Source organism: Dryobates pubescens, chromosome 8 (genome assembly GCF_014839835.1).
Source record: "Dryobates pubescens isolate bDryPub1 chromosome 8, bDryPub1.pri, whole genome shotgun sequence".
In the NCBI taxonomy this organism is placed as follows: domain Eukaryota; kingdom Metazoa; phylum Chordata; class Aves; order Piciformes; family Picidae; genus Dryobates; species Dryobates pubescens.
In genome coordinates, this window is record NC_071619.1 from 31,836,378 (window position 1) to 31,863,069 (window position 26,692).

General features: G+C 42.8%; 1 protein-coding gene across 1 annotated transcript in view; it reads right to left on the reverse strand.

The window, feature by feature from the left end:
• Window positions 1-1,415: 1,415 nt before the first annotated feature.
• Window positions 1,416-26,692, reverse strand: part of ALCAM (activated leukocyte cell adhesion molecule) — a 123,294-nt gene continuing 98,017 nt past the window's right edge. Inside the window, exons 7-17 of the mRNA XM_054163802.1 lie at window positions 24,044-24,171; window positions 21,942-22,071; window positions 16,547-16,659; window positions 15,476-15,611; window positions 15,249-15,382; window positions 13,630-13,762; window positions 12,440-12,478; window positions 11,998-12,115; window positions 10,037-10,093; window positions 3,904-4,016; window positions 1,416-1,573 (exon numbers count right to left, since the gene is read on the reverse strand). Of these exons, the coding sequence (XP_054019777.1) occupies window positions 3,929-4,016; window positions 10,037-10,093; window positions 11,998-12,115; window positions 12,440-12,478; window positions 13,630-13,762; window positions 15,249-15,382; window positions 15,476-15,611; window positions 16,547-16,659; window positions 21,942-22,071; window positions 24,044-24,171 (1,076 nt within the window). The 3' untranslated portion in view covers window positions 1,416-1,573; window positions 3,904-3,928. The remainder of the gene's footprint in view (window positions 1,574-3,903; window positions 4,017-10,036; window positions 10,094-11,997; window positions 12,116-12,439; window positions 12,479-13,629; window positions 13,763-15,248; window positions 15,383-15,475; window positions 15,612-16,546; window positions 16,660-21,941; window positions 22,072-24,043; window positions 24,172-26,692) is intronic.

Sequence of the window (26,692 nt, forward strand, 5' to 3'; positions counted from 1 at the left end):
AACTAAAGATACATAGACATTTCATTGTTACAGTTATATGTACTGTTTGATAAATTAGGTACCAGTTAAAAACACTAAAATTATCTCAAGGTGCATCCAATATCTGTAGCATAGTTAACAAAAACACACAAAAAATATATATATATATATTTTTTTTTTCTATTCTTGTGGGAGGGGGGGAAAAAAAATGAAGCTTTGATATGACCTTTTTAAAAGAAGAAAAGAAAAGAGGGTTCCAAATTCTGAAATGAAGTTACAGTACTTTAAGGCAGCAGATAACACAAAGGAATCAAAAATCAATCCAGACTTCCAGTTCCTTTAGCCTAATTTTAACAAGAGAGGTAACAGATCACCCACCAATAAAATACCTTGGCTCTAGAGGAAAAGGATTATCAGCCATTCTTTGTACATGGGCTACAACTCTTCCATTGTCACTCCCAGACTACTTCATGGAAATTCTCTTCTCTTTCTGGCTTTTTTGGAATAGACTAGAACAGGAATAGGAATAGGACAGGAATAGGACAGGAATAGGACAGGAATAGGATAGAATAGAATAGAATAGAATAGAATAGAATAGAATAGAATAGAATAGAATAGACCAGACCAGGTTGGAAGAGACCTTCGAGATGATCGTGTCCAACCCATCATCTAACACCATCTAATCAACTAAACCATGGCACCAAGCACCCCATCCAGTCTCCACATAATAGAATAGAAAGAATAGAATAGGACAGGATAGGAATAGAATAGGATAGGATAGGAATAGAATAGAATAGAAAACAGAACAGGATAGGATAGGATAGGATTAGAATAGAATAGAATAGAGAACAGAACAGGATAGGATAGGATTGGATTAGAATAGAATAGACCAGACCAGGTTGGAAGAGACCTTTGTGTGTGTGGTGTTCCCCCCCCCGCCCCCTTTTTCCCCCCCTTTAAACTGTTCGCTTTTAGTAGCAATTTCATTTTATTCATGTCACAGCTGTCACCTTTCCTCTTTCCTGTGATTTCAGAGGATGAAAAAGGAGTTTGACATTTTTCCTTGCAGACAAATCTTACGCTCCAGGCGCCCCGCCACAAAGCGGCGGCTTCGCCGAGAGCGAGGGGAAGGAGACGCGCACCCGCTCGGACAGGGGGTGTCAGAGGAACGCCTCAAACCAAACGGTGACACGGCACACCAGATGAACAGCAACCCCCCCCCCCAGAACAAAGCCTTACAGTGTATAAAAATAGCTACGTAAAAAACTTTACATAAAAGGCAAACAAAACAACAACAGAGAAAAGAAACCTTCAGTGCAGACATTTACAAAACAGAACGGAAAGAGTGGGGGGAAATCCGAACAGAACACGACACGGCCACCTATCGCCATGGCTGTTGCCAACATTAGTTTCTGGGGGGTGGGGGGGTGGTGTGTTTATTTTGTAGCTTGAGATAATTTTGTTTTGTCTAAAATCCTTGGAAAACTTGGTAGTATGGATCCGTTTAATACTCGAACCATGAATAGCTGTCGCGTCTCTGCGTGTGTTTAAATACAATCCACGTTCATGCTTCAAATTGGTCTATGTGTGTTCGCTGAAAAGAGGAAAGATAACAGCCAGTTAAAGCGTCCTGAAATATGTTAATCAAGGCAATTACTCCGCAGCTAACTTTAAGTGTCTAAGTATAAACAGCCACAGAAATAGGGCTCTCTACAACTACCTGAAGGGAGGTTGTAGACAGGCAGAGATTGGGCTCTTCTCCCAGGCAATCAGCACCAGAACAAGAGGACACAGTCTCAAGCTGCACCAGGGCAGGTTTAGGCTGGAGGTTAGGAAGAAGTTCTACACAGAGAGAGTGATTGCCCATTGGAATGGGCCTGCCTGGGGAGGTGGTGGAGTCACCATCATTGGAGGTGTTCAGGAGTAGACTTGATAGGGTGCTTGGTTGCATGGTTTAGTTGATTAGGTGGTGTTGGATGATAGGCTGGACTCAATGATCTTGAAGGTCTCTTCCAACCTGGTCTGGTCTGGTCTACTCTACTCTACTCTGCTGTTCAATCACAGAACTACCATGGTTGGAAAAGACCCTTTGAGATCATCAAGTCCAACCGTTATCTAACGCTGCCAGGGCCACTACGGCACCGCATCCTTCAGCACCCTGTCTAGATGGCTTTTAAATACCAATTCAACCATTTCCCTGGGCAACCTGTTCCAGCCTTTGAGAACACTTTGGGTAGAGAGGTTTTTCCTGATGTCCAACCTAAGCCTTCACTGGTGTAACTTCAGACCATTTCCTCTCATCCTGTCAGTTGTGACTTGTGACCAGAGATCAAAACACACATCTGTCCATCTCCTTTCAACGGTGTTCTAAAGAACAATGAGGTTCTCCTCTTTATCCTGCTTTTCTCCTTGAAACCTCAGCTCCTTGAAAAATCAAAACACTGCATGTGCTAAGTCTGCTTGCATCCTGCCACCACTGAACACTTACTATTCTCATTTTGTAAGAGCAATTGATGATTACCTCAAACTTCAGCACTGTTAGCTGGTTTCCACACTGTTGTGCTACCACAGTGTTGAGTTAGAATGACCTCACGTGAACAGATAGTCTGAACCCCTAACCCCCTAATTTTTGTGTCCTGAAAGAAGGGATGGAGCAGCAGTATTAGAATGAACCAGGTTGCAAAAGACCTTTGAGATCATCAAGTCCAACCTATCACCCAACACCATCTAATCAATTAAACCATGGCACCAAGTGCCTCATCCAATTCCTTCTTAAACACCTCCAGTGATGGTGACTCCACCACCTCCCTGGGCAGCACATTCCAGTGGCCAATCTCTCTTTCTGGGAAGGACTTCTTCCTCACATCCAGCCTAAACCTCCCCTGGCACAGCTTGAGACTGTGTCCTCTTGTTCTGGTGCTGCTTTCCTGGGAGAAGAGACCAACCCCCACTTGTCTACAGCCTCCCTTCAGGTAGTTGTAGACAGCAATGAGGTCTCCCCTGAGCCTTCTCCAGGCTAAGCAACCCCAGCTCCCTCAGCCTCTCCTCACAGGGCTGTGCTCCAAACCCCTCCCCAGCTTTGTTGCCCTTCTCTGGACACCTTCCAGCAACTCAACATCTTTCCTAAACTGAGGGGCCCAGAACTGGACACAGGACTCAAGGTGTGGCCTAACCAGTGCTGAGTACAGGGCACAATGACTTCCCTGCTCCTGCTGGCCACACTATTGCTGATAACATAAATGAGGACAGTGGGTGGTGCTGTTGGTGCTCCGTAGTGCTGCTCTAAGTCCTGATTAACTAATTCCTGACTAAATTCTCCAATTCCTGGCTAAATAATTCCTCTAACTTTCTGTATCTACAGAGTTATTTATAGAGTATTTTATACAGATCCTGCATGGGGGAATCTTTCAGACCTAATGCCTTGTTACTAACTTAATGCATGGTGTGTTCTTCCAGGATAGCAACATGAGTGTGTCAAACCTGCAGTAAAGGAGTGATTTTGTTCTAGGGCAACTTTCATAACTGCAGTGATGATGAATAAAGCTGACCAAAGACTTTAGAAGCTTTCAGTATGGGAAGAAGTCTCCTGTGAATGTTTAAAGTAGTGACTTAAAACCTTCCAAAGCATACCCAAACACACTCTTCATATACACCCACCCCTCTTCACCAGAGTGGTAGATTATACAAATTCACATTTCCATTTCTCCAAGGATCTAGATTAAAATCAAGCAAAGGATTAAGTTATGCCTACTCTTAGGGCTTCTTTAACACACGTCCATGAATTCCTAACTGGCCACAAGCTGTGTCCCAACGTTACACAGCTCACACTCTAACCTCTGAAAGGTGAGTGACAGATTCCAAGCTGCCAGAGAGAGATTGCTAGGGAGAAATGGTAGGGAAAGAGCTGCAGTGTGAAATGCTTACCTGGAATGACGACTGAGACAGTGTCTTAAGTTTCAGATTTATGATTGTTTTCTTCTAGCTTTTTGTTTTCTTCTATATTTCCAAGATCTTTGTCTACATGTTTTGATGCTGTCCTATAATGAAAGAAGGAGGTCACTTTTACACACCCATGGCATTTTTTTCCCCCTCTATCCTCACATCAATGGCACTGTCTCCTCCCCTCTCAGGGAAACAGAAAAGTCTTACAGTTGGATTCTGAGCAGGGCAGTAGGCTTGCATATGTGTGTGAACAGGGCAATAGCACCAGTTTCCCCAACTGGTGTTAGTAGCACAGGGAGTATTGCAGTGAGGTGGGGGATTGGTCTTTTCTCCCTAGTAGCAGGTGATAGAATGAGAGGAAAGGGCCTGAAATTGTGCTGGGAAGGCTTAGTTAGGCTGGAGATGAGGAAAAAAAAATGTCTTTGCTGCAGGAGCAGTCAGCCATTGGAGCAGGCTGCCCAGGATGGTGGCGGAGTCACCATGCCTGGAGGTGTTCATGCCTGTGGCCATGGCACTTTGGGACACGGTTTAATGGCCATAGTAGGGCTAGGCTGATGGTCAGACTCGATCTTAGAGGTCCTTTCCAACCAAAACAATTCTAAGACTGTGGTAGGGCTGTGTCTGTCTAATTTACCTCTTGAGGAATTCAGAGTTGTTCTGAGATACCAAACATTTAGTAGGGTTAAAGCAATTGTGCAGATCCATGCATTTCTTGACTAGTTCAATTGTGTAGCTCTTGTCAATAACCAAGAGTTTGCTTTCAGGCATACTGAAACATTAGAAGTGTGGCTAAGATCTCTTGATCAACTAAGATCTCTTGATCAACATAGCAATGTTTTGCCTACATGCAGTAATTGACTTTCCGAGCCTGTACCAAACAGAAGCTCTTTAACTGTGAAGAAACTGACTAAAATACTGGTGACACCAAAAAAAACTCAACCAGTTCCTCCTTCGCCTTCACAGAATGGTTTGGATTGGAAGGGACCTTGAAGACCATTGAGTTCCAACCCCCCTGCTATGGACAGGGACACTTTCCACTAGACCAGGTTGTTCAAAGCCTTCTTGATCTGTGCCAGTTACGACTGACAAGCGTTGGGTACAGCTCTGTGTGAAATTTTGGGGTAAAGATTGTGTACATGTTTGAGGGGGAAGGAGAAAAACCCAACAGAGGTGTGCCTCATTTGAAAAGAACAGGTCCTCCTTCATGCAAGTAGAGGAGATGAATTAATGAGTTAAGTGCCTAGTTTAGCTTAGCACAATAAAGCCACTAAGCCATTCATTTAATACGTGAGAAGCCTCCCTGTCTGCCAAGGTGAAAGATTCCTGCAGTGCTGCGATAACATTTTGAAGGCCACAATTCTTAACATGTAAATGGGCAAATGTGTTTGAGTGGGACGAAGTCAAATCCCCTGTGTCAAAGCAGATTATTGTATATGCATTTTCTAGGAGGATAATTTGTTTCCCCTACAGAAAAGTTAACATCTGTTGTGACAGATTCATGCACACGCTCACCCTTGCTGTCAGGGTAAGGACCCAGAGTGACACTGACTTGCAAGATAACAATGGAGACACAGGTTGGCAAGATTGTGTGACATGTCACGCTGACACCATGCAGGTATGTACTTCCCCAAACCTCAACTGTTTGCCAGTGGAGGGTTTCTCTGCACATCCTCCATTTGAGCAAAGGCTGCTGGTGCTGGCTGGAGCACCTTGTGTGCCCTGAGCTGAAGTAGCCTTGAATGGTGCTGTTGCAGATTGCTTTGGGTTGGAAGGGACCCTCAAAGGTCAGCTTGCCTAACCCCCTGTAGTGAACAGGGACACCTTCAACTATCAACTAGATCAGGCTGTTCAGGGCCACATTGAATCTGATCTCAAATGTCTTCAGGAATGCAGCCTCAACCACATCCCTGGGCAACCTGCTCCAGTATTTCGCCATTGTGAAGAACTTCCTCCTAATGTCCAAAATGAATCTACCCTGCTCCAGTTTCAAAGTGTTGCCCCTCATCCTATCCCAAAGGTCTTTTCCAACCTGGTCTATTCTAATTCTATCCTATCCTATCCTATCCCACCCTATCCCATCCCATCATACCCTATCCTATCCTATCCCATCCCTGCAAACCCTTCTCAACAGACCCTCCCTAGCCTTCCTGTAGGTCCCCTTCAGATATTGAAATGTAGCTATAAGTCAAGAGAGCACAGTTGAGTCCCTGTCTCAGAAGAGTGTCTGCAGGGGTGAAAATACACCTCTGCTGCTGAAATACTGTTCTCTGGGCTTTGAGAACAGCCTTCGGGGTAGAGTGCCAGGGGGACATAAATTGCAGTGGATGGACATTAAGAAGAGGTTCTTTACCATAAGGCTAGTGAAATACTAGAACAGGTTGCTCAGAGATGTGGTTGAGGCACCCATCCCTGGAAACATTCAAGGCCAAACTTGCCGAGGCCCTGAGCAACCTGATCTAGTAGAAGGTGTCCTTGCCCATGGCAGGGGGTTTGGAAGTAGATGATCTTCCAGGTCCCTTCCAACCCAAACCATTCCATGAATCTGTGAAAATGTGAGAGAGCAGGGAAGAAGATGAAAAGCTGGAAGAATCTGGGGTTTGCTGTAGTGAGGTGGTCTTAGCTGAAACACCAAATGTTTTGGCAGGAAGGCTGGACTCAGTGATCTCCACAAGGTCCCTTCCAACCCCTACCATTCTGTGATTCTGTGAGCTGGAGGTGAGGAAGCAATATCATGCAGGTATCATGCAATACCATACACTCATCCACTGCTTCTGCCTGCTCTTGCAGACAAGTGAGTGGAGTAGTGGATTGCCTACTGGCATGGCTTGGTGTGAGTCTTTTTTTTGTGAGGGGGGGCTCTTATCAAGTTTTACAGTGCGCAAAGCAGACCGAATCCACATGACCTGACACTTAACAGTGGAGGGAACTGTAAGTAGCATCCCTAGTCTTTGATCAGCTTGAAATTATTCAGTGACTAAAGCTGGGAGACCCTGCAATGTGATCAGGTTTTGGATTTTCAAGTGGTTTATTTTAGTTCTATATTCAGTTAAACTGTTCCCCTCACTAAATGTCACCTCTGTTTTCCCAAAGCCAAAAATGAGTGGAAAATGGGGAGATTTAAAAGGCAGCAGCTGACTTTGAACTCCAGGTTTTGGAGGATGGCATATACCCCTTGTTTGAAATGAAAGCAGCAGCACTTTTTCATGGCTGGACACTCAGATGGATTTAGATTCTCAGTGCCCGAGACTGAAATCCTGCAATTTAATTCTGGTGGTCTGGTGAGCTTGCTGACTTTTTGTGTTGTTTATTCCCCCAAATCCTGGTGTCTGGGGCAGATTCACCACGTCAGCACAAGCACTGCTGCTGCCTCTTTTAGCGTTATCTAAATGATGTTATTAAGAGACGCCAGAGTAATTCTGCACTGAGCTGCAGCAGTGTGATCCATTGGCAGAACCCTGCCAACAGCAGAGCAATAGGAGACCCTGGCAGAGCACCAATCCTCAGGGCTTGACAGACGTGGTCTGGGTTTGTAACAGAGAAATGCCTCAAAACATGGTTTGCATTGCTTCCTGAGGGGACTTGAGGCACAGGACAAATGGTCCTTTGCCAGCTTAACATCCAACAAGAGCTCCTTACTTTGTTTTTTTTGTACATTAACTCCTGTTAACTTGCTCCATTTGCAACTAAAAAGTGACTTTTGAGGATATCAGACCAGCTGGGCAGTATGGACAGAAATATGCCTAAAGGATTTGCCAAAGAGGACAAAACAGTCCACCTCTGCCTGGGCCATATCACGCACTTAATATCTACAGCCCTGTGAAGTCCCTTAATATCTACAGCCCCTTAGCATGCTCTGAACATACTGTTCTAAAGAGTGGGAAGCTGGTTGTATGGATGTCCCCTCCCTGGAGGTGTTCAAGGCCAGGCTCAAAGCTGCACCAGGGGAAGTTTAGGCTGGAGGTGAGGAGAAAGTCCTTCCCAGAGAGAGTTGTTAGCCGTTGGAATGTGCTGACCAGGGAGGTGGTGGAGTCGCCATCCCTGGAGGTGTTCAAGAGGGGGCTGGATGTGGCACTTGGTGCCATGGTTTAGTCATGAGGTCTGTGGTGACAGGTTGGACTGGATGATCCTTGAGGTCTCTTCCAACCGTGGTGATTCTGTGATCTAGTGGAAGGTGTCTCTGCCCATGGCAGTGGAGTTGGAACCAGGTGGTCTTTAAGGTCCCTTCCAACCCAAACCATTCTTGTGGAACATGGTGTTGCTGGTCAACCTCAACTTTTTATGTTACTGTTTTTTTAACTTTTAAATTAATTTGTAACTCATGGATCACTCCAAACTCCTGCTAAAATTATGACTCCTATTTTACACTTATCTATGCTTGCCTTTCAGGAAAATGATTATCCTCAGGGAATCCTAATCAAACTCTGCAAGAAGAAACAAAGTAAGGATTTTCATCTTCTCTGGAGTGTATTTCTGTGCCAAGGTGCTGTTGTTTTCATGGATTCTGTTCAATCTTCATAGTATTGTTTTTAATATAAAGACCATTTTCCATCTCAATTGCTTTGCTTGCTGGAGAGTAAATATTGAGTATTAAATATTAATGACTGAATAGTAAATATTAAAGATTGAAGCAGGGACATTTAGATGGGATGTTAGGAATTCTTTATAGGGAGGGTGGTGAGACACTGAAACAGGTTGCCCAGGGAGGCTGAGGATACCCCTCCCTGGAGATGTTCAAGGCAAAGTTGGATGAGGTCTTGAGCAACCTGCTCTAGTGGGAGGTGTCCCTGCCTCTGGCAGGGGGCTTGGAATTAGATGATCTTTAAGGTCCCTTCCAACCCAAACCATCCCATGGATGTGGCACCTCTGTTTCCTCCCATCTTGCCTTTTACTTAATCCAATTATTTTCACATGTCAATCAGTAGGAAGAAAGGCAAAGATTAGAAAGACATTCCAGCCACCCAGCAATGAGTGACTGCTTTCTAATTTCTGTCACTTTTATAGAAGATCTATGCTGTGAACTAGACAGGTTCAGAGCTGCCTTTTCTCTGGAAGGGAGCTACAGGATAAACAATAGGAATGCAGAATCTTGTTCCAAACATACAGCAATTTTCCTATGCACTTGACCTGCCATGTTTGGATTCATGTCTTTGTTTCCTATAGAGTATCAGAAAAAGCAGAATTGTTGTGATCTAAGTGTTCAGTTTCAGAGACACCAATAACAGCCTTGATTGCTGTGACCTAAGAAGAATTTCAAGAGCTTGGTGTGCTCTGAGTATGAACAATCTTAAGACTGCTGCTGTGCTTCAGTTTGCCTAGCTGAATTTTCCTTCACTGAATTTTAACTCACTTTAACCTTGATCTAGCTTAATTGGATGTCTGAACTTCCAACCCTGGTGATTCTGGGTGATTCTGTGATTTGTGCACTTCCTAAGCTAAGGAGCAAAAATGGGCCAAAGAGCCAATCTGCATGCAAAACTTCCATGCTCAGGGAAGAGGGACACAGGATGCTGGGTGCAGTATTTTCTAGAACAGAACAGAATAAACCTTTCTAAGGTTTTAAGTTGGTGAAATTTTGGTGATGGTGAAATAAAGGAAAAAAACATGGTGAAAATTTGATTGACTTTCTGGCAAGCTGAAACTCTCATTTATGAAGGTTTTGGGTGTCCTGGAACCACTCCATAGAGGTCTGACACAAAAAAAATTAGGAAGATTCTGAAGTGCTAACTTCATATTCTGCTCACTGCAGACTGGGAATGGAGCAACCTGTAGGAATGGAGAAACCTGCAGGAAACAAGTCTTTGGCCTTCTGCTCAGCTGAAGGAGAAGCATGGCATGCTGGGGTAGGGGTAGCCTCAACTCTTTATCCAAGAATGGGCTGTCTGCAGGGTTTGGAATAGATGTGAATTCCTGAGTTAGTGGGGAAAAACCACGTAGCAACAATCAGCTTTTGCAGCAAGCGGAGCTGAGGCAGTGAATAACTCTTTCAAAAGTGCTTGATTGTGAACAGATTCCAAGACTACAAGGATAGCTCCTACTCAGTGTGGATGACAAGACAAGAGAAGATTATACAAACCACAACACCAATAATGAAAATAAAAAGTAATGTTTTTCTTGCCTCGGCAGACTTGGAAAGTTCTGTGCTGCTGCCTTCTCACACTCCCCTTTGGTGTCACTTTGGGAATAGAGATTAGGTGAGTTACTGGTCAAGGGTGGGTTAAAAAAAAGTTAAATTACCAACTGTTGGTCTGGATGGAGATGGAGGGGTTGAGAATCAGGCACAGGTTGTGTCTAAAGGTGTAAGGTGCTTCTTTTTGCAAAGCCTAATTTAAACTTCTAGGCTATAATTCATAACAAAAGTTTTGTCAGGATGGGTACTGACACTCTGCTTGCTCTTGCAAGTATGGTGTGCAGAAAGGGAGGACAACAGGGCAACTGAAACACAGGCAGAGAACAGGAGACTGTCAGTGATGATGCATCAATTAAGAGGCCAGCAACCATGTATCAAGTACAGTGACTTAAGGGGATTGTTATTTTGTTCCCAGTGAACCTATCAATTCTAGCTCAAATTTTTACTCTAGGCTTGTAGAAGAGCGGTTGGGCATGAGGCAAAGAAGTGTTGACTACTTAAAATATGCTAGGAACTATGCTGAAGGTGAAGAAATGACCTTAAATCATAAAGTCTCAGCAGAGGACATGCTGCATTTTGTGATTCTTGTTAACTCTCTCCACCTAATGGTACCCAAACCATTCCTTCCAAACCCACTCCAAAGTAGTGAACCACAGCTTCAGCGGTCCTCATTCTCACATTAAAAAAAGGAAAGACTAAAGAAAATGATTCCAGATTATTCTTAGACTAGAAGTGTGGGAGGAGGAGCTCAACACTATTATTACCTTTTAGTTTCTGCCAAAAAAAATAAGCACAAGCTTTGCAGAAACCTTATGGTTTTTAACCTGTATGGTATCTGACTGTGGTCCTCTGCTTGGGTGATTTATGACAGTTCTTGATTTGAGAAACTTCCAAAACTTGCTTAATTGTGGCTGGCTGGAGTAAAATCCTTATTTATTATCCCCCCCTCAAAACCCTAATATTATTTTTAAGCAGAGGGAGAATTCCATCCTGTACTTTCACATCAATGACAATGAACTGTGTTCACAGTAAACTCCCACTGGTGTATTTTAGATTTAATTTCATTTCAATCAAAAGTCACAAAAAGAACAACTGAATGTTGAGATTTGCTTCTACACCTGTACTGATTTGTGCATGTTACAAATTAGCCACCTTCATCTTTCCTGTTAAGAAGCAGCTGTAAGGAACCCTTCAGAGGGCAAGCCTGCTCTCAGCTCTCCCTGGAAACAAATGTGTGGGTGTCGGGTCCAGGCCAAACGGCATGGAGTCATGGCCATCTTTAAGAGGATGGAGAGGCAGGGATTACTATCATGTACTCCTAGATGATTATCATAATCCAATTGACTTTCTAAAGTGTAGTAAGAAAGAACTTTTTAAAGCAAACAGGTCTCAGTGGAAAATCCTGTTCTGTGCCTAGGGTGGCTGGAACGCTGATTGAGATGGTAACTTCTAGATTTTCAGCAACACAAGGTCTACCTCTACCAATTCACTTCAGAGATTTCAAAGTCTATGTGAACAACATCTCCCTGAGATGGTTCAGACTAATCTGTAACTCACTCCATTTTTAAGGCAAGCAAGCGACCCAACTTCTAAATGAAGACAATTTCTAGTACCAGGAAAACCACACAGTGGTTAACACCCCACAATTAAGCAGCAGGTACTACACTGAAATGCAAAATTAAGCAGAAAATAGGCTCTTCAGGGAAGCAAATTTTGTGATGCTCTAAGAAAAGTCTCGGAACCCCACCTCCAGGAGGCGAGCCCTGTTAGGACAAGCTGATCAGAGGGACGATGTTTCCTTTCCCTATTAAATGCATCAACTTTTAACAACTTATCCACACCGAGACTACTGCACTGCTGCAGGAAGAAAAGCAGGTAAGCATGCATTTCTGCTTAACAACAGCCCTTTGGTGTTCACTTTTTGTATCCAGTTTCCCACAAATTCTTACTTTGATTTCTTCACGTAGAGCCAGTAGACGACACCTGCAACCAGAGCCACCAGCAGAAGACCGACTACAATCCCCACTATTAGCTTTGCCTGGTCATTAACCTTTTCACTGTTGTCATCTGAAGCAAAGAAGAGAAGTTAATGAGGTGAGCTATCGCAAAGGGAAGCATTACATCACTTCTAGAGAACTTCCATCAGAAACAAGGAAACAGGGTCAGAAAGTAGCAATTTAGTACGGTAGGTCTCGTTGCCTTGAAGTCTCGCTCTTAGAAACATGTTGTAAAGTTTAAAAGAAGTCCCATTCTTAGTCAATCATGGCACCAGATTATTTCAAATCAAGACCAGCTCTGAGGGAGAGTGGAAATTTTTCACTGGCACTAGATAGGTCTTGAACTGAGGCAATCAACAGGAAGGGTTATGGAGAGAGAGAGAATTGTACGTACCGCTTCTGTCCTCTGGTTCATCGTACTCTGGAATGCTTACTGAAAGGAAAAATGTTAAAATTAAAGACAGAATGTGTGAGACCTGAAGATCACCTTTAATTGCCTATTTACAGCAATGCCAGAAACACAGGCACTTCAGGCAGTGCTTGCCAAGCAACAAGGTAATTAATCGTAGGGAATCGTAGAATCATTTAGGTTAGAAAAGACCTCTACGATCATCGAGTCCAACCTAACACCACCATGGCCATTAAACCATGTCCCAGAGTTTCTTCAACACCTCCCAGGATGGTGATTATCTTTAAGCAGAGGTCCTTCCTTTCTAATTATAACATATCCAATTGAGGAATCTTATTCAAAAACCTCTAATACTCTATTTATGAGTGTTTCTGTGCTGCCTTTCCACAAACTGTGGCTTCTTAGCACCTTTCATCACTGAAGAGTGACATGTGATTACAGCCCAGTAGGGCTGACTCCTTTAGAGACAAGTCATACCAGTAAAAACAAAGTGGAGTTTGGAGACTAAAAGATCAGCTTAATTTAGTGATGGCTTAAAGACTTATGTCCTGTAATAATGCATCATTGTGCAACACTTTTGTACTATCATGCTGTAATATTTCATAAGATCACTTGTTTTTCTAAGTAATCACAGAATGCCAGGTTGGAAGGGACCTTAAGGATCATGCAGTCCAACCTGTCTAAGTAATAGCACAGCTGGAATGAGCTGGCCCAGCACCCTGCCAAGCTGAGTCTTCAAACTGACGAATGCAGGGGAATCCACTGCTTCCCTTGGCAGATGATTCCAATGTCTAACTGTTCTCACAGTGAAACATTTTCTTCTGCAGTCCAAGTGGGGACAAGTTACTCCTGGGGAGATTCCATTACCCCTTGCACTCTCCATGGGACTCCTTGTAAAAAGGAGTCTCCCATCCTCCTGGTAGCCAGCCCTTGGTGTACTGGTACATGGTAATTTATTGCTTACATGAGATAATGAACCAAGGAAGCCAGGAGGACTGAGTCCAGAAAGCTATCAGGGTACTACTGATCAAAGTGGTTTTACAACTGTTTGACTCAAGATAGAAAGGTTCAGTATCTTATCATCAACACTACTATCAACATCATGTGAGTGTGAAGCATGGGGCCTTTATGTGAAACTCTGACTTTAAGGAAACAAGTCTTTAGAAAACACTCACTAGCAGAGACATTGAGGGAGGTCACAGTCCTTTCGAGCTCATTTTCTGCAATGCAAGTCAAAGTCACATTTTCCTCAGGAGCAATTACAATTTTACTGGAAAATCTTCCATTAACATATTTGGTCTCCTCTGTCTGAAAAGGTACAAAAATGAAGATCAGTATCCTTGGGGGGAAAAAAACCACAAAACAAAAAGGCAAAGCAAATCAGATGCATCACCTGGATTGCACATTGAAAATATTCAAAGGGAAGGACCTTTCAACCACTATTTCCAACCAACAACAATAGAAAGAGTGCAGTATGCTATCAAATGGCACTGTGAGTGTTTGCAGTGTTGGCCAAGATATCCAGCTGCAGCTACATTTTGTATTGTGTGTGCTGTAAGACCACTGATGAAGATGCATTTATGGGAGAGTTAACCACTGTGTATTTGCTTCTTGGTTTTTGTTGCTGTTTTGGGGTTGTGTGTGTGTGTGTTGTTTTGGTTTTCTGTTTGTTTGTTTGTTTTCCACTATTAAAACACATTCCAAGTGACAAAATTCTTACAAACCCAAACCCAAACTCCTCAAGTCTCATTTCTGTCCATCTTTTGAGGAAAACAATCACTGTTAAGCTTCCCACTTACTAGCTGTCCAAATCATTCCTGCACCAAGCATTCTTTTTCCAAGCTGCAAGCATTTACTAGTACCTGCCAAACACCCCTAGTAGTATCTGTACTGTAAGTGTGATGTGAAGTTGCTCCTTGAATCTGCTGTACATAATTCACTGATTAATACAATATCCAGAGAAAATGATTTTCAATCATTTATATGACTCCAAGACAATTCCTGCCCTATGGCCTCAAGTAGATGGACAGATTTGGACAGCTAGACATGGAAAATCAGATTGTACTTCCAGTTTTTTACTGCTTGTCTAGATGTCTCCTTTTTTTTCCCCTGCTAAGGCAGAGTATGTTGATGCTTTGCATGTGATGTGGTAATCAATCAATATGAAAATACTTCCATTTGCTTACTTTCCAGGAATTTTTCCTGCTGTATATGGCTACTCCCCGTTTCCTCCCTAGGATAACAGCATTATGCTTCTATTTCCAGGGAGAAGCAGCAGGTGTAACCACACAAAAACCATAAAAATCAAGATAAAAAACTGCAAAGCCCATCAGGAAGCACACTGACTCCCTTTTCTGACTGTTACTTGCCACATTTCATTACATCTCCCCCAGTTAATGCCTACATCAAGCACCCATTTGCTTTCTAATGGAAGTTCTGTCGTTCTGTTATTCATCAACTGCAGGGGCAACACCACATTACCCAGATAAAATGACTAAATACCTTAAGTGAAAGAAAAAAAAATTCCTATTTCATCTACCACCTTCTATTTTTCCTTCCAGATTTGGCTTGTAGCCCTTGGATCTTCCATGCCTCCACCTGCTCTGTTCAGAAATCATCTTTATCATCAGAAATCATCTCTGTGAGTACCACTGCAGCTACAGCTTCCACTCCACTTTCTCTTAGATAAATGAAACAGACTCATTTTGTTCAATCTTGCTACCTAGAAAATATCCCTTGATTTTAAGGAATGCACTACCTTTTGATGAGTAAAGTAGTAAGAGAAGATACTTGCTTTATTGATGATGCTTCCACTACCAGTAACTGTCCATTGCACTGCAGGTTTGGGGAAACCCTCCACATGACAGACAATTGTTTTAGACATTTTATTTGTGTTGGTTTTCTTTGTCATTTTGATTTGAGGTTTTCCTGCAAGAAGAAAAAGATTACAGTTATCCACTTTGAACAAACAAGCACACACACACCTACCTGATTAATAATAACAGCTACCTGCTCCCTTACCTTCCACAATAAGTTTAAGTGTCTTTCTTTTCTTTAACCCCTCCACTTCCTGCAGAGTAGTTTCACAGATGTAGTTTCCAGCATCCTGATATTGAAGACTTGAAAATGATGGACTTGTTTGCATTCTGGTATTGTCCTGATAAAGGAAGGAGTTAATCTCTGTGAATTCTAATTCAGAATACATTAACCTCTAAATTGGAAATGGGGCTACAGAATTTTTCACATGCTTTGGTAGATTAGAGTCTTATTTTTGGAAGAGCTCCCCCATTAATATCTACTTTTGAATAGCTGGCAGCAACATAACAGCAGGAGAAGTGGAAACTGCTGGAGATCTAGAAAAGCCACCTCCCTTCTTTTTGAACAGGACATAGATGGGGTGAAGAATGATTTCTGAGCTTTTTAGGCTAGTCTATTACTAGGCTAGTCTATTACTAGGCTAGTCTATTACTAGGCTAGTCTATTACTAGGCTAGCCAAACCCACTAGTGATACAAATTGTTTGATACACAGGCAACTCTCCTCTAGGCCATACTTAGAAGATCAACACATGCTACAAAAGAAACATCAAGCATCACTATTTTTAGTTTCCAGTAGTGCAGGCTTGATTTAAACCCACCCTCTATGACAGCTACCTTTTTTTTTCCCCACCAGCTACTAACTGCTATTTGCTAATATTTGATCTCTCAACCCACTTTGCCACTATTATGTTTATTGGAACCAAGACTAAGCTTGCCTCGGAAAACAATCAATGGATTCAAATTCCTCCAAATAGGCTTTCCTTCTCAGAGGGACCCAATTCTCTAAGTGTTTTGTAGAGATTATTTCCCAAAGTTACACTTCTGGCACTACTTCCCTGCAAATGATTTTCAGTCAGCAGCCTGAAGTCAGTAGCTCTCATTTTAGCCCCATCTGTAAGATTCATTTTAACAATGTTCCTTAAAAAGTCCAACAAACTCCTTTTTTCCCTTTCCTCCCCCTTCCTTTCCTCCCTTCCTCCCAGAACACTGAAGCAGCAGCAGTAACAAGAAGAGGTGAACACTCAGATGAAGTGTGAAGTAGACAAATTGCTGACCTTTATCCAAAACACAGTTGCATTTCTGCTGGAAGAAATCGTGCATGACACAGGCAGGGCCTCGCCAATCTGTTTGGTGACTTCGCCACTAGGAGTAAGCTGCAAATCCAAATCTGGACAGAAACAACACTTGTCAAAAGTTAATCCTGGCCTATTTCAAAGGCTTACCAAGGAAAGAAAATGTGCCTAATTACACTCATTAAATTCAAGATTTCATGTCTTCAATGAAACCTAAGTCAATTTCGCAAGTTCAGGGAGAAGAGAGAATTATCCTAAAATAGGCACTGCAGAACATTCATGGTTTTGCTGTAATTATCACCTAAATGGAAAAGCAAAACCACAGTAATCACTAGACAAGTGGATACATTTGATTTCACCTTGCACTGCTGAAAGAACAATAGAGGAGAAAGGAGGAGATGGAGGAGTGCTTCACTCAGCAATGTGTGCAGCTTGGAAGGGGAAGCACAGGCTGCTATGGGCTAGGTAGAAATCTGTCTTCAGAGGAGATGCCATGCAGATGGGGACAGGTTTACCTAAACAGTGGAATGGAATGGAAATAGGAATAGGAATTAGAATAGAACAAGAACAGGAGTAGAATTAACCTGATTGGAAAAGACCTTTGAGATCATCAAGTCCAACCTATCACCCAACACCATCTAATCAACTAAACCATGGCACCAAGTGCCTCATCCAGGCTCTTCCTAAACACCTCCAGTGACGGTGACTCCACCACCTCCCTGGGCAGCACATTCCATTGGCCAATCTCTCTTTCTATGAAGAACTTCCTCCTAACCTCCAGCCTAAACCTCCCCTGGCACAGCCTGAGACTGTGTCCTCTTGTTCTGGTGCTGGTTGCCTGGGAGAAGAGGCCAACCCCCACCTGGCTGCAACCTCCCTTCAGGTAGTTGTAGAGAGCAGTAAGATCTCCCCAAGTAAGAATGGAGGAGAGGAGGACAAGGGGTAACTTTCTGAAATCTGAGGAAACAAGTTGATTTTCATTTAGAGGGGGTGAGGATGGGTAACACAGAGTGCATGAGACATGATACTAAAGGCATGAAGAGTCTGAATCACAGGGTTCTGAGGCCCTTTGATATATTGCTTTTTCATCTGTAATGTCAAAAGCCATTTTTGTGTAAGTCAGTGTTCAAGCATTGCCTGACCTGTTTGGGCTCCAGGGAACCTGCAGTTGGTGAGAACCACTTACAGAAAGATCAGGAAACGCCGCTCTAGATTTTTCTTGGTATATGGATTTGGTGGTCTGGTGATTTCTTGTTTAAAAAACACCCCAAACACACACACACACAAAATCCAAACAAACAACCCCCCACATTCCCCCAAAGCCACACAGAAAGAAAAGCAGAGTTTGCCAAGCTAAACTGCTTTTGTTTCCCCTCACAGTGCCTTGCTTGGAGCCAAATTGCCTGGTTGAAGGACTATCACAGATGCAGAGACACACACGCTCGCAAATGGCAAGCACACATGATTTCATCATGAATATAGTCCTTGCTGGCAAAGGACTGAAAAACATCCTTTTTGGCTTTTAAGCACAGTTTGAAAAAAATAGAAAAAAGGCTGGAGGCAAAAATCACAGTTGGTAGAGGAGAGGGAAAACAGTTTCTTTAAAAAAACCACCCAAAGACAAACAGTGAACTTAGCTACTGGCTTCATTCAGTGGTTGCCCTGGGAACACTACTGTAATTAAAAGGCAGAACTAGAGGGAACAACTGGGGGTCTATCCTGTACTATGAGTCTGCATTATTATCTCTGTTACGAGTCTAATGCCTTGTCCAAGAGGTCACAAGAGCTGTACTTTCATCTGTGCACGAGTAAAGCACAGGCAGAGAAAATGGCATTGTGCTTCTGTGCTCCTACGGGGATTTCTCCTCCTTTCTCCTCAAACTAGCAAATGCAACCAAACCAACAAGATTCTAGAGGTCTTAGCATTGCTACCACAAGAAAAGCAAATTATTGTTGTTGTTAATAATATGACAATATTTAGACAGTGAGCATCTGAGCACATACTACTAAGGAAGAAGGCTGTTTAAAACAAACAAACAACAAACCTGAGTTAATCTTTTTTTCCCCTCCTCAAGGTGACTTGCCTTCCACACATCTACTTAAACCTTTTGCTCTTAGAAGCAAGAGAACACCTCAAACCTAAGAGATCACCACAGACTATAGAGAAGGGATTCCTCTTACAGGAGCTCACTGAATTTTTGGTGTTTATCTCAGGCAAGACAGAGCCCAGAGCAGTTCTTCAACCCAGTTTTCCTCCACAGTAGCAGGCCTGATGTCTCCCCTCTCCCATATTTGGGCTGTAACTAAGACTACAATCCCTCTTCCACTGGGGCTCAGGAAAATGTAAACTGTCAGAACAAACTGCATAGCTAGAGCAGCATTTCATAGAATCACAGAATGCCTTGACTTGGAAGGCACCCCAAAGATCATCTAGTTCCAACCCCCTTGCCATGAGCAGGGACACCTCACACGAGACCAGGTTGCTCCAAGCCTCATTTGTAAGATGATTTATGAGGCAAGTACAGCACTAAGCTACTGTTTACAAAAGAACCTCCTCTAGGAACCCTACATGTAGCTATTTGATTTGGATTAATAATTATCTGTGGGGTCCACAAAGAAATGTGATGTAGGTACTTTTTACCTCTCAATTTACATGCTCCATTAGTAAATAATCTGTTCCTGGGATGGATGGATGAGGATGGAAGTGTTTCTTGCATACAGAAACAGTCTCAAAATTCATTTTCCTTGCCATGGCATGAAAACCTTTGTTGCAAGAAATTTTCCATACATTTCCAGTGTGGCTTTGAAATGTTCTTTCATAAACAAACTTCTCATCAGGCACCCTTTTCGATGCTTGCTAGCTCTTAATGTGCTCTCACTTGAAGTCTTGCATTGATTTCAGTGCTGGCTTTGCATACCAAGTAGCACAGGGAAGAGACAAAGGGTGCTTTCTGCACACATCATGTGAGAGAGGTATGGAATTGATGTGGGGAAGACTGGGACAAACAAACTGGGGGTTTGGGTTGGTTGGGGTTTTGCTTTGGTGGTCTTTGGTTTGGTTTCGGGGTGTTTGGCTTTCTTTCTGGTTTGGCTGGGGTTTGGTTGGAGGGATTCGGTTCTGGGGTTTCTGGGTGCTCTGGTTTGGTACTGGGGGTGTTCTCTGGGTTGTTTTTGCTCTAAGTGAAAATGAAACTCTGAAGTACCACGATTGGATGTGAAGAAATTAAAAGACCAGGCTCAGAAGTAAGGCTTTTCCAGTGCAACAGCATAGACAGGAATTTCACCCATGTATGGAAAAGGAAGTAGTAAAGCAAAAGAGGAAGGAAAGGTAGGACTTGATAGGCATTCATAGGTATTACTTGAAAGACAAAAAACCATCATGGAGCCATAAAATATCTGAAGATCCAACACCAAAAATCTCATAAGACCATGAGAAGGGGAAAGCACTAAAAATTACTGAATTTTGCTGGGAAATTAATACAAAGGAAGCAATTGAAGGAGAGTATTATAAAACTTCTAAGAGTCTGAAAAAGCTATAAAAGGAGAACTCCTGACAAGAAAACATGCTGCAGAAATGCTTTAGATCAGCATAAGGCAAGCCACCCAAGGAGCTTAAAGACAGAGGCATGGTCTAGGCATTCAGGAATAACTGAACCACCCCAGGCCACTGCATCTCACTTAAACAGAGGTTTTGTTGCAGGTAGAAGTGTTTGAAAAAAGCCAAACAAACCAAAATGAACCCTAAGAGAAGTAAAGCAGTAGGGTACCAGTGTACCTCTGAGCTCTGAGGAGCTGCCAACACTGGAAAGATTTCTGTCAAGAAAAATCTATGTTTCTCTCACATAGTAAAGCTCTTCTGACATACAGAGAAGGGAAAAGTGGATTGTTATAAATGACTTGGAGGTGAGGAAACCATTCTTTAAAGTAACTATTTATGGAAGTACAAGTAGACATGTAATCCACTTGGAATAAAATAAAAGGTTCAGTTGCACCACAGCAAAGTACCTGTGAGATGGGGCAGCTGGTGGCATAGTACTGAGCTCTCTTCAGCTCTTACATAGCCTGACTCTTGGCAAAGAGAAAGGGCAAGAAGGAAGAGAGCAGGTGACCTTATTAAACACCACATATTCATTAAATGAAGTAGTGTAATTGTTCCTGTACAGATATGTTCTGCATGCATTGTAGCTCTTCCAAAAGAAAAACAAGCACCAAAACTAAGCCCACAAACATGAAGTTTCTTTTCATGTGAAGTACAACTGCTGTGGAAGCCTTTAAAATTCTGGATCCATTCTTTGTCCCTCCCAACTTGTAAAGCTATTAGGGGTGTTTATGCTACTGGGAAGGCTACAGCCCATCAATAGTTTTAGAGCAAACTTAGTAGCACTGGCCCGAGCCTCAGCTCACAGCCTGTGACGCTACAGCAAAGTCTGAATGAGCTTCTGCTCGTTTTCTCACATAAAGAGATGAAAAGCAGCCATTGAAAAGCAACCATTGCTTCAATGCTTGCAGCAGTTCAATGGCTGCTTTTAAAGTGCTTCTGATAAAGCATGAGTAAATACTCTAGGAACCAGCTAAAGAAACTTCACTGAGCTGTGTAGCTCTCCTCATTCTCAGAGAAGTGAAAAAAACCCCAACCCTCTTGATGTGAACAGAATGAATTCCTCAATTTCTTCTCTAGACTCCTCACACATTGACCTCACAGAGGTAAGATGAAAGGACAGCAGACTAATGTGAATTTAACTATGAGGAATGACCTTGAGCGACATCACTGTGGACCAGCTTGTGTCTTTGACTATACTCAGAAGCACAGTCACAGCCAGAATAATTTGCCCTGTATCTCTTCACTTAAGTGAAACAAAGTACAGGAACTTTCACTGTCTCTGACAGTGCAAAAATATTCATAAATACATAGAGTGGTTTGAGTTCAAAGGGACTTTGAAGATATCTAGTTCCACCCTCCCTGCCGTTGGCAAGGACACCTCCCACTAGACCAGGCTGGCCATGGCTCTGTCCAGCCTAGTGTTGAACACCTCCAGGGAGAAGGGCATCTACAATCTCCCTGGGCAACCTGTTCCAGTGTCTTACCACCCTTGCTGTAAAGGATTTCTTTCTACTATCCACTCTCAACCTACCCTCATAGTATCATACACCATACCAAGGTTACAGAAAGCAAATCTGTCTAAGCCAATCAAGTGGGAAAAGTAAGCTTTTCAAACAGAAATCCATTAGAAAGCATAAAAGTGACCTGACACCAAACCAACTTCATCACTCAGTTAGTCCTGTAAGTTAACTGGACTGATCCACCAAAGTCAAGCAGGGAGAGATCATCCCAGAAGATCCAAGGTAGGTTTCTGTCCTACAAAATGCAGTGACTTACAGTGTACAGTGATGGTGGTTGAGTCCATCATGCTTTTGTCAATCAGAGAGCACTTGTATTCTCCTGTTGCATTTCGTCTCACATCTGTCATCATGTAAGTATCTGAGCTCCTTATACCTTCTGTTTCTCCCTGTGGATGGGAAACAAAAATATTTATTATATATGGGGCCTCCTAAAACATTAATTTTTCTTCACAGAATGCCAGGTTGGAAGGGGATTATCTGGTCTGTTGTTTCACCATTCTTTTTGTTATAAGGATGGTAAAATACTCCAAAATATGCAGAGAGGCAGCACAGAATCACAGAATTGTTTTGGTTAGAAAAGACCTCTAAGACCATCAAGTCCAACTGTCAAACTAACGCCACCATGGCCATTAAACCATGTCCCTAAAGTGCCATGCTAGCTATTAATAATACTAAGGTTTATCTCCTGCATGACACCAGAGTTTTAAAAAGCACATACAGTTAACAGCTTCCTCTTTTAATTGAATGACTAACTTATTTTAAGAGGATATTAAAATACCAAGTTGGAAAGTTTAGCAGAAAGGAGAAGGGGGAAAACCCCAAAGACTGGAACAGTCTCTGAATAAATGTGCTGCAAAAAAAAAAAAAGCCACAAGAGCAAAACAAACTTCCTAAATCTGTACCTGAAATTGATGCATTGAATTGAATAGGAAAAAAAATCATAGAGCAAAGGGACAGTAATGTGCCCTTGGGGTCAAGAGGGCCAATGCTATTCTGAGGTGCAGCAAGAAAATGGCATCCAACAAGTCAAGGGAGGTTTTCCTCCCTCTTTACTCTGCCCTGGTGAGGCACCTTTGACATCATCAAGTCCAATCACTTGCCTAGAGCTCACCATCCCACCAGTTCTGGGCCCTTCAGTTTAGGAAAGATCTTGACTTGCTGGAATGTGTCCAGAGAAGGGCATGGGTTTGGAGCACAGCCCTGTGAGGAGAGGCTGAGGGAGCTGGGGGTTGCTTAGCCTGGAGAAGAGGAGGCTCAGGGGAGACCTTCTTGCTCTCTACAACTATCTGAACGGAGGTTGTAGCCAGGTGGGGGTTGGTCTCTTCTCCCAGGCAGCCAGCACCAGAACAAGAGGACACAGTCTCAAGCTGTGCCAGGGGAGGTTTAGACTGGATATTATGAAGAAATTCTTCCCAGAAAGAGAGATTGGCCATTGGAATGTGCTGCTCAGGGAGGTGGTGGAGTCACCATCACTGGAGGTGTTTAGGAAGAGACTGGATGAAGCACTTGGTGCCATGGTTTAGTTGATTAGATGGTGCTGGATGATGGATTGGAGTTGATGATCTCGAAGGTCTTTCCCAACCTGGTTAATTCTATTCTATTCTATTCTTAATTCTATTCTATTCTTAATGCTATTCTATTCTTAATTCTATTCTATTCTCTATTCTATTCTTTATTCTTAATTCTATTCTATTCTTAATGCTATTCTATTCTTAATGCTATTCTATTCTTAATTCTATTCTATTCTCAATTCTATTCTTTATTCTTAATTCTATTTTATTCTTAATTCTATTCTATTCTTAATCCTATTCTAATTCTGTTCTATTCTATTCTAATTCTATTCTATTGCTAAACCACCAACACTAAACCATATCCCTCAGCACCACATCCATGAGTCTTTGAAAGACCTCTAGGGATGGTGACTCTACCACTTCCCTGGGCAGCCTGTTCCAATGCTTGGTAATGCTTTCTGTGAAGAAATTTTTCCTAGCAGCCAAGCTATTTTTGTGCGTTATGGCAAGAGATGCGAAGGTTTCACTCAGGATGATAAACTGCTTTAGTCCAAACTGCTTCTTACCAAAATATCTGGTAATGCAAAATGATGCCTAGCAAATGTTAGTAGGTCCAAACCTCACAAACCTGTGTGTGGGGTGGGGGTAAGTAGAAGTTATATGGCTAGCTCAGGTGAGGTGTCCTCAGAGTCTGATGTAATGGCTGATGTCTATCCTCCGTTTTAGTCACAGTGAATTCCTGCCTTCATTTGTTACAAAATCACGTAGACACTGACATGGAGCAATGTCTGTAGGAAGGGATGACACAGAATATTTCACCAGGCAGTGACAGCGAGGCAAGACTTACAGGAATGTAAAACAAGAACTCCTGCGGAGGAGGGTTGCCGTTTCCTGAGCACTTCAGAGTGATGTTATCGCCTTCTTTAATGGTGCTGCTTTGTGGCAGCACTTCAATAGTCACCTTCTCTGTTGGATCTGTGAAAATAATGGACACATTTAATAGCTGCTGCAAAAAAGCCCCAACCATAGAGTGACACTACCCATACAATATTCATGGCCAAGGAGTACGTGACTTTATCAAGCAGGTGAAGGCATTATCATGTACAGATCTCTTCAGAAAAGAGCTGAAGGTAATCAGGCTTCCTGCCCTTTTGTCAGTGAATCAAGTGCAAAGGACCATAGGCTATTCTTTTTCCTTCACCAAAACACCTGTAACTGAAACAGCAATAATTACAACCACGTCACGTGGAGTCTCCTTCTCCAGAGACTTTCAAGAGCCACCTGGACACCTTCCAAGGTGGCTGCCATGAGGATGGAGACTCCCCTTCTACCAGGAGTCACAGGGAATAGACAAGGGGTAACGGGGACAAGTTACTGCTGGTCAGATTCCCATTGGACTCCAGAAGAAAATGTTTCCCCATGAGAACAGTTAGACACTGGAATCATCTCCCAAGAGAAGCAGTGGGGTCCCCTACATCAGTCAGTTTGAAGACTGGGCTTGACAAGGTGCTGGGCTAGCTCATTTCAAGTCTATTATCATGTAGAAACATTGGACCAGATGATCCTTGGGGTCTCTTCTAACCAGGCATTCTGTGATTCTGATTCTATTTCTGTGCAACCTGCCATAGGTGGTCCTGCTTTGGCAGGGGGTTGAACTTGATCCCCAGAAGTCCCTTCCAACCCCTACCGTTCCACAATTCTATGTGCTTATAAGAAAAGAGAAAGCCTTGATCAGTAGGAACAGCTTCATTATGTGACTTCATTATGAGAGATTAACTTGTCCTCTCTGAAGTTCACTGTTTGGAGGACCACAGCAATTAGAAAAGCAACTGAAGCTCTCAACGCCTTCCATTAGCACCAGATAATAGCCTTCTTGCATTAAAAAGAAAGAAAGATGAACTAAACTACTATTTTCAGCCTATTCTATATGCTGATCACTGGAGGCTTTCAGAAAGATTAATTTGGTGAACATAAGAGGACCCTTACTGTAGTCAACAGAACTGTAAATGTAACATACTTCTGTCATGTTCAGTGAAGTTGAACCATAAGTTAAAAACCAGAATATTACCAGAGTAAAATGTAAGGCAAAGGATACTTTAATAGGTGCTATTCTTTCTAAGCAGAAGCCTAAATACAATTTTTCAAACCCAAAGCAAAAAGGAACTAAACTAAAGGAGAAAATATGGGGCTGGCAACTCTCACTGCTTTCATTTCAATGAATAAATAAAACTCCACCAAAAATGCCAGTCTTGCATTAAGGCATAGTACAGTGCACCTTAGTAAAGACTAAAACCATCTACAGAGCAGAAAAACTCTTTTCCTGACAGTTGATTTTGTGTGTTCAGTCAAGTGTGCACTCTACAGTCCTTCTGACCCTCGAGGCATTCATCATCTCTGTCTTCTGCCATGGGATTTCTCAATAACAGGAGCGGCGTTTTCTGGGGCCTCTCAATAACTGAGAGCCCTAACACAGCATCTCGCTCTTCAGCGCAGGAAGAGGAGGGGTATGGGGTTTCAACCAGCCACATCCTCCCTCTTTCAGATACAACAGCCTCAGCTTCCTTCCATAGAATCACAGAACTGTTTTGGTTGGAAAATACCTCCAAGATCATCGAGCCTAACTATCAACCTAACACCACCATGGCCATTACACCGTGCCCCAGAGTACCATGACCACAGGTTTCTTCGACACCTTCAGGCATGCTAAGTCCACCACCTCCCTGGACAGCCTCTTCTGCTGCCAGACCACTCTTCCAGTGAAGTAGTTTTTTTCCTAACATCCAACCTAAACCTTCCCTGGCACAATTTCAGGCCATTTCCTCTCATTCTACCACTTCATATTAGAGAGAAGAGACCAAGCCCCACCCTCACTCCAACCTCCTTTCAGGGAGCTGTAGGCAGCAATGAGGTCTCCCCTCAGACTCCTCTCCTCCAGACTAAACAACCCCAGTTCCTTCAGCTGATCCTCATAAGGCTTGCTCTCTAGACTTTTCACCAGCTTTCTTGCCCTTCTCTGGGAGAATTACTTACCAAGACTTACTTACTTGGAAGTAATCATTCACAAATTCTCTACTAGAAAGTCTACCAATAACCAAATGATACACTTTAAACCCCCAAATCAGTATAGTAGAGCTGTGGAGAGAGTACAAGATGCAAGGTAGCCTGCCAGCACTAAGGGTTCAGTGTTGACTGAGCAAAAATGAGAAGTACTTGAGTCCAAAATCAACTCTGTTGTGTACTTACTGCATATTTCAGAGGACACAGAGAATCATTCTGGTGACTGACATGAGGAAAGCGATAACCACCAAAACATACAGTAAAAAGGTCTTTTCAGATCTTCAGCATTCCCATCCACTGCTGTAACTTCTGCTGTGCCTGATGACACCCTTTTCACTGCAACTTTTTGTGGTTATCACTTTCTTCTTGTCAGTGCAGTACTTACAGTGAGTGATAGAAAGATATCACAGGTAAACCTGAAGGGAAGCAAAAATTGCAG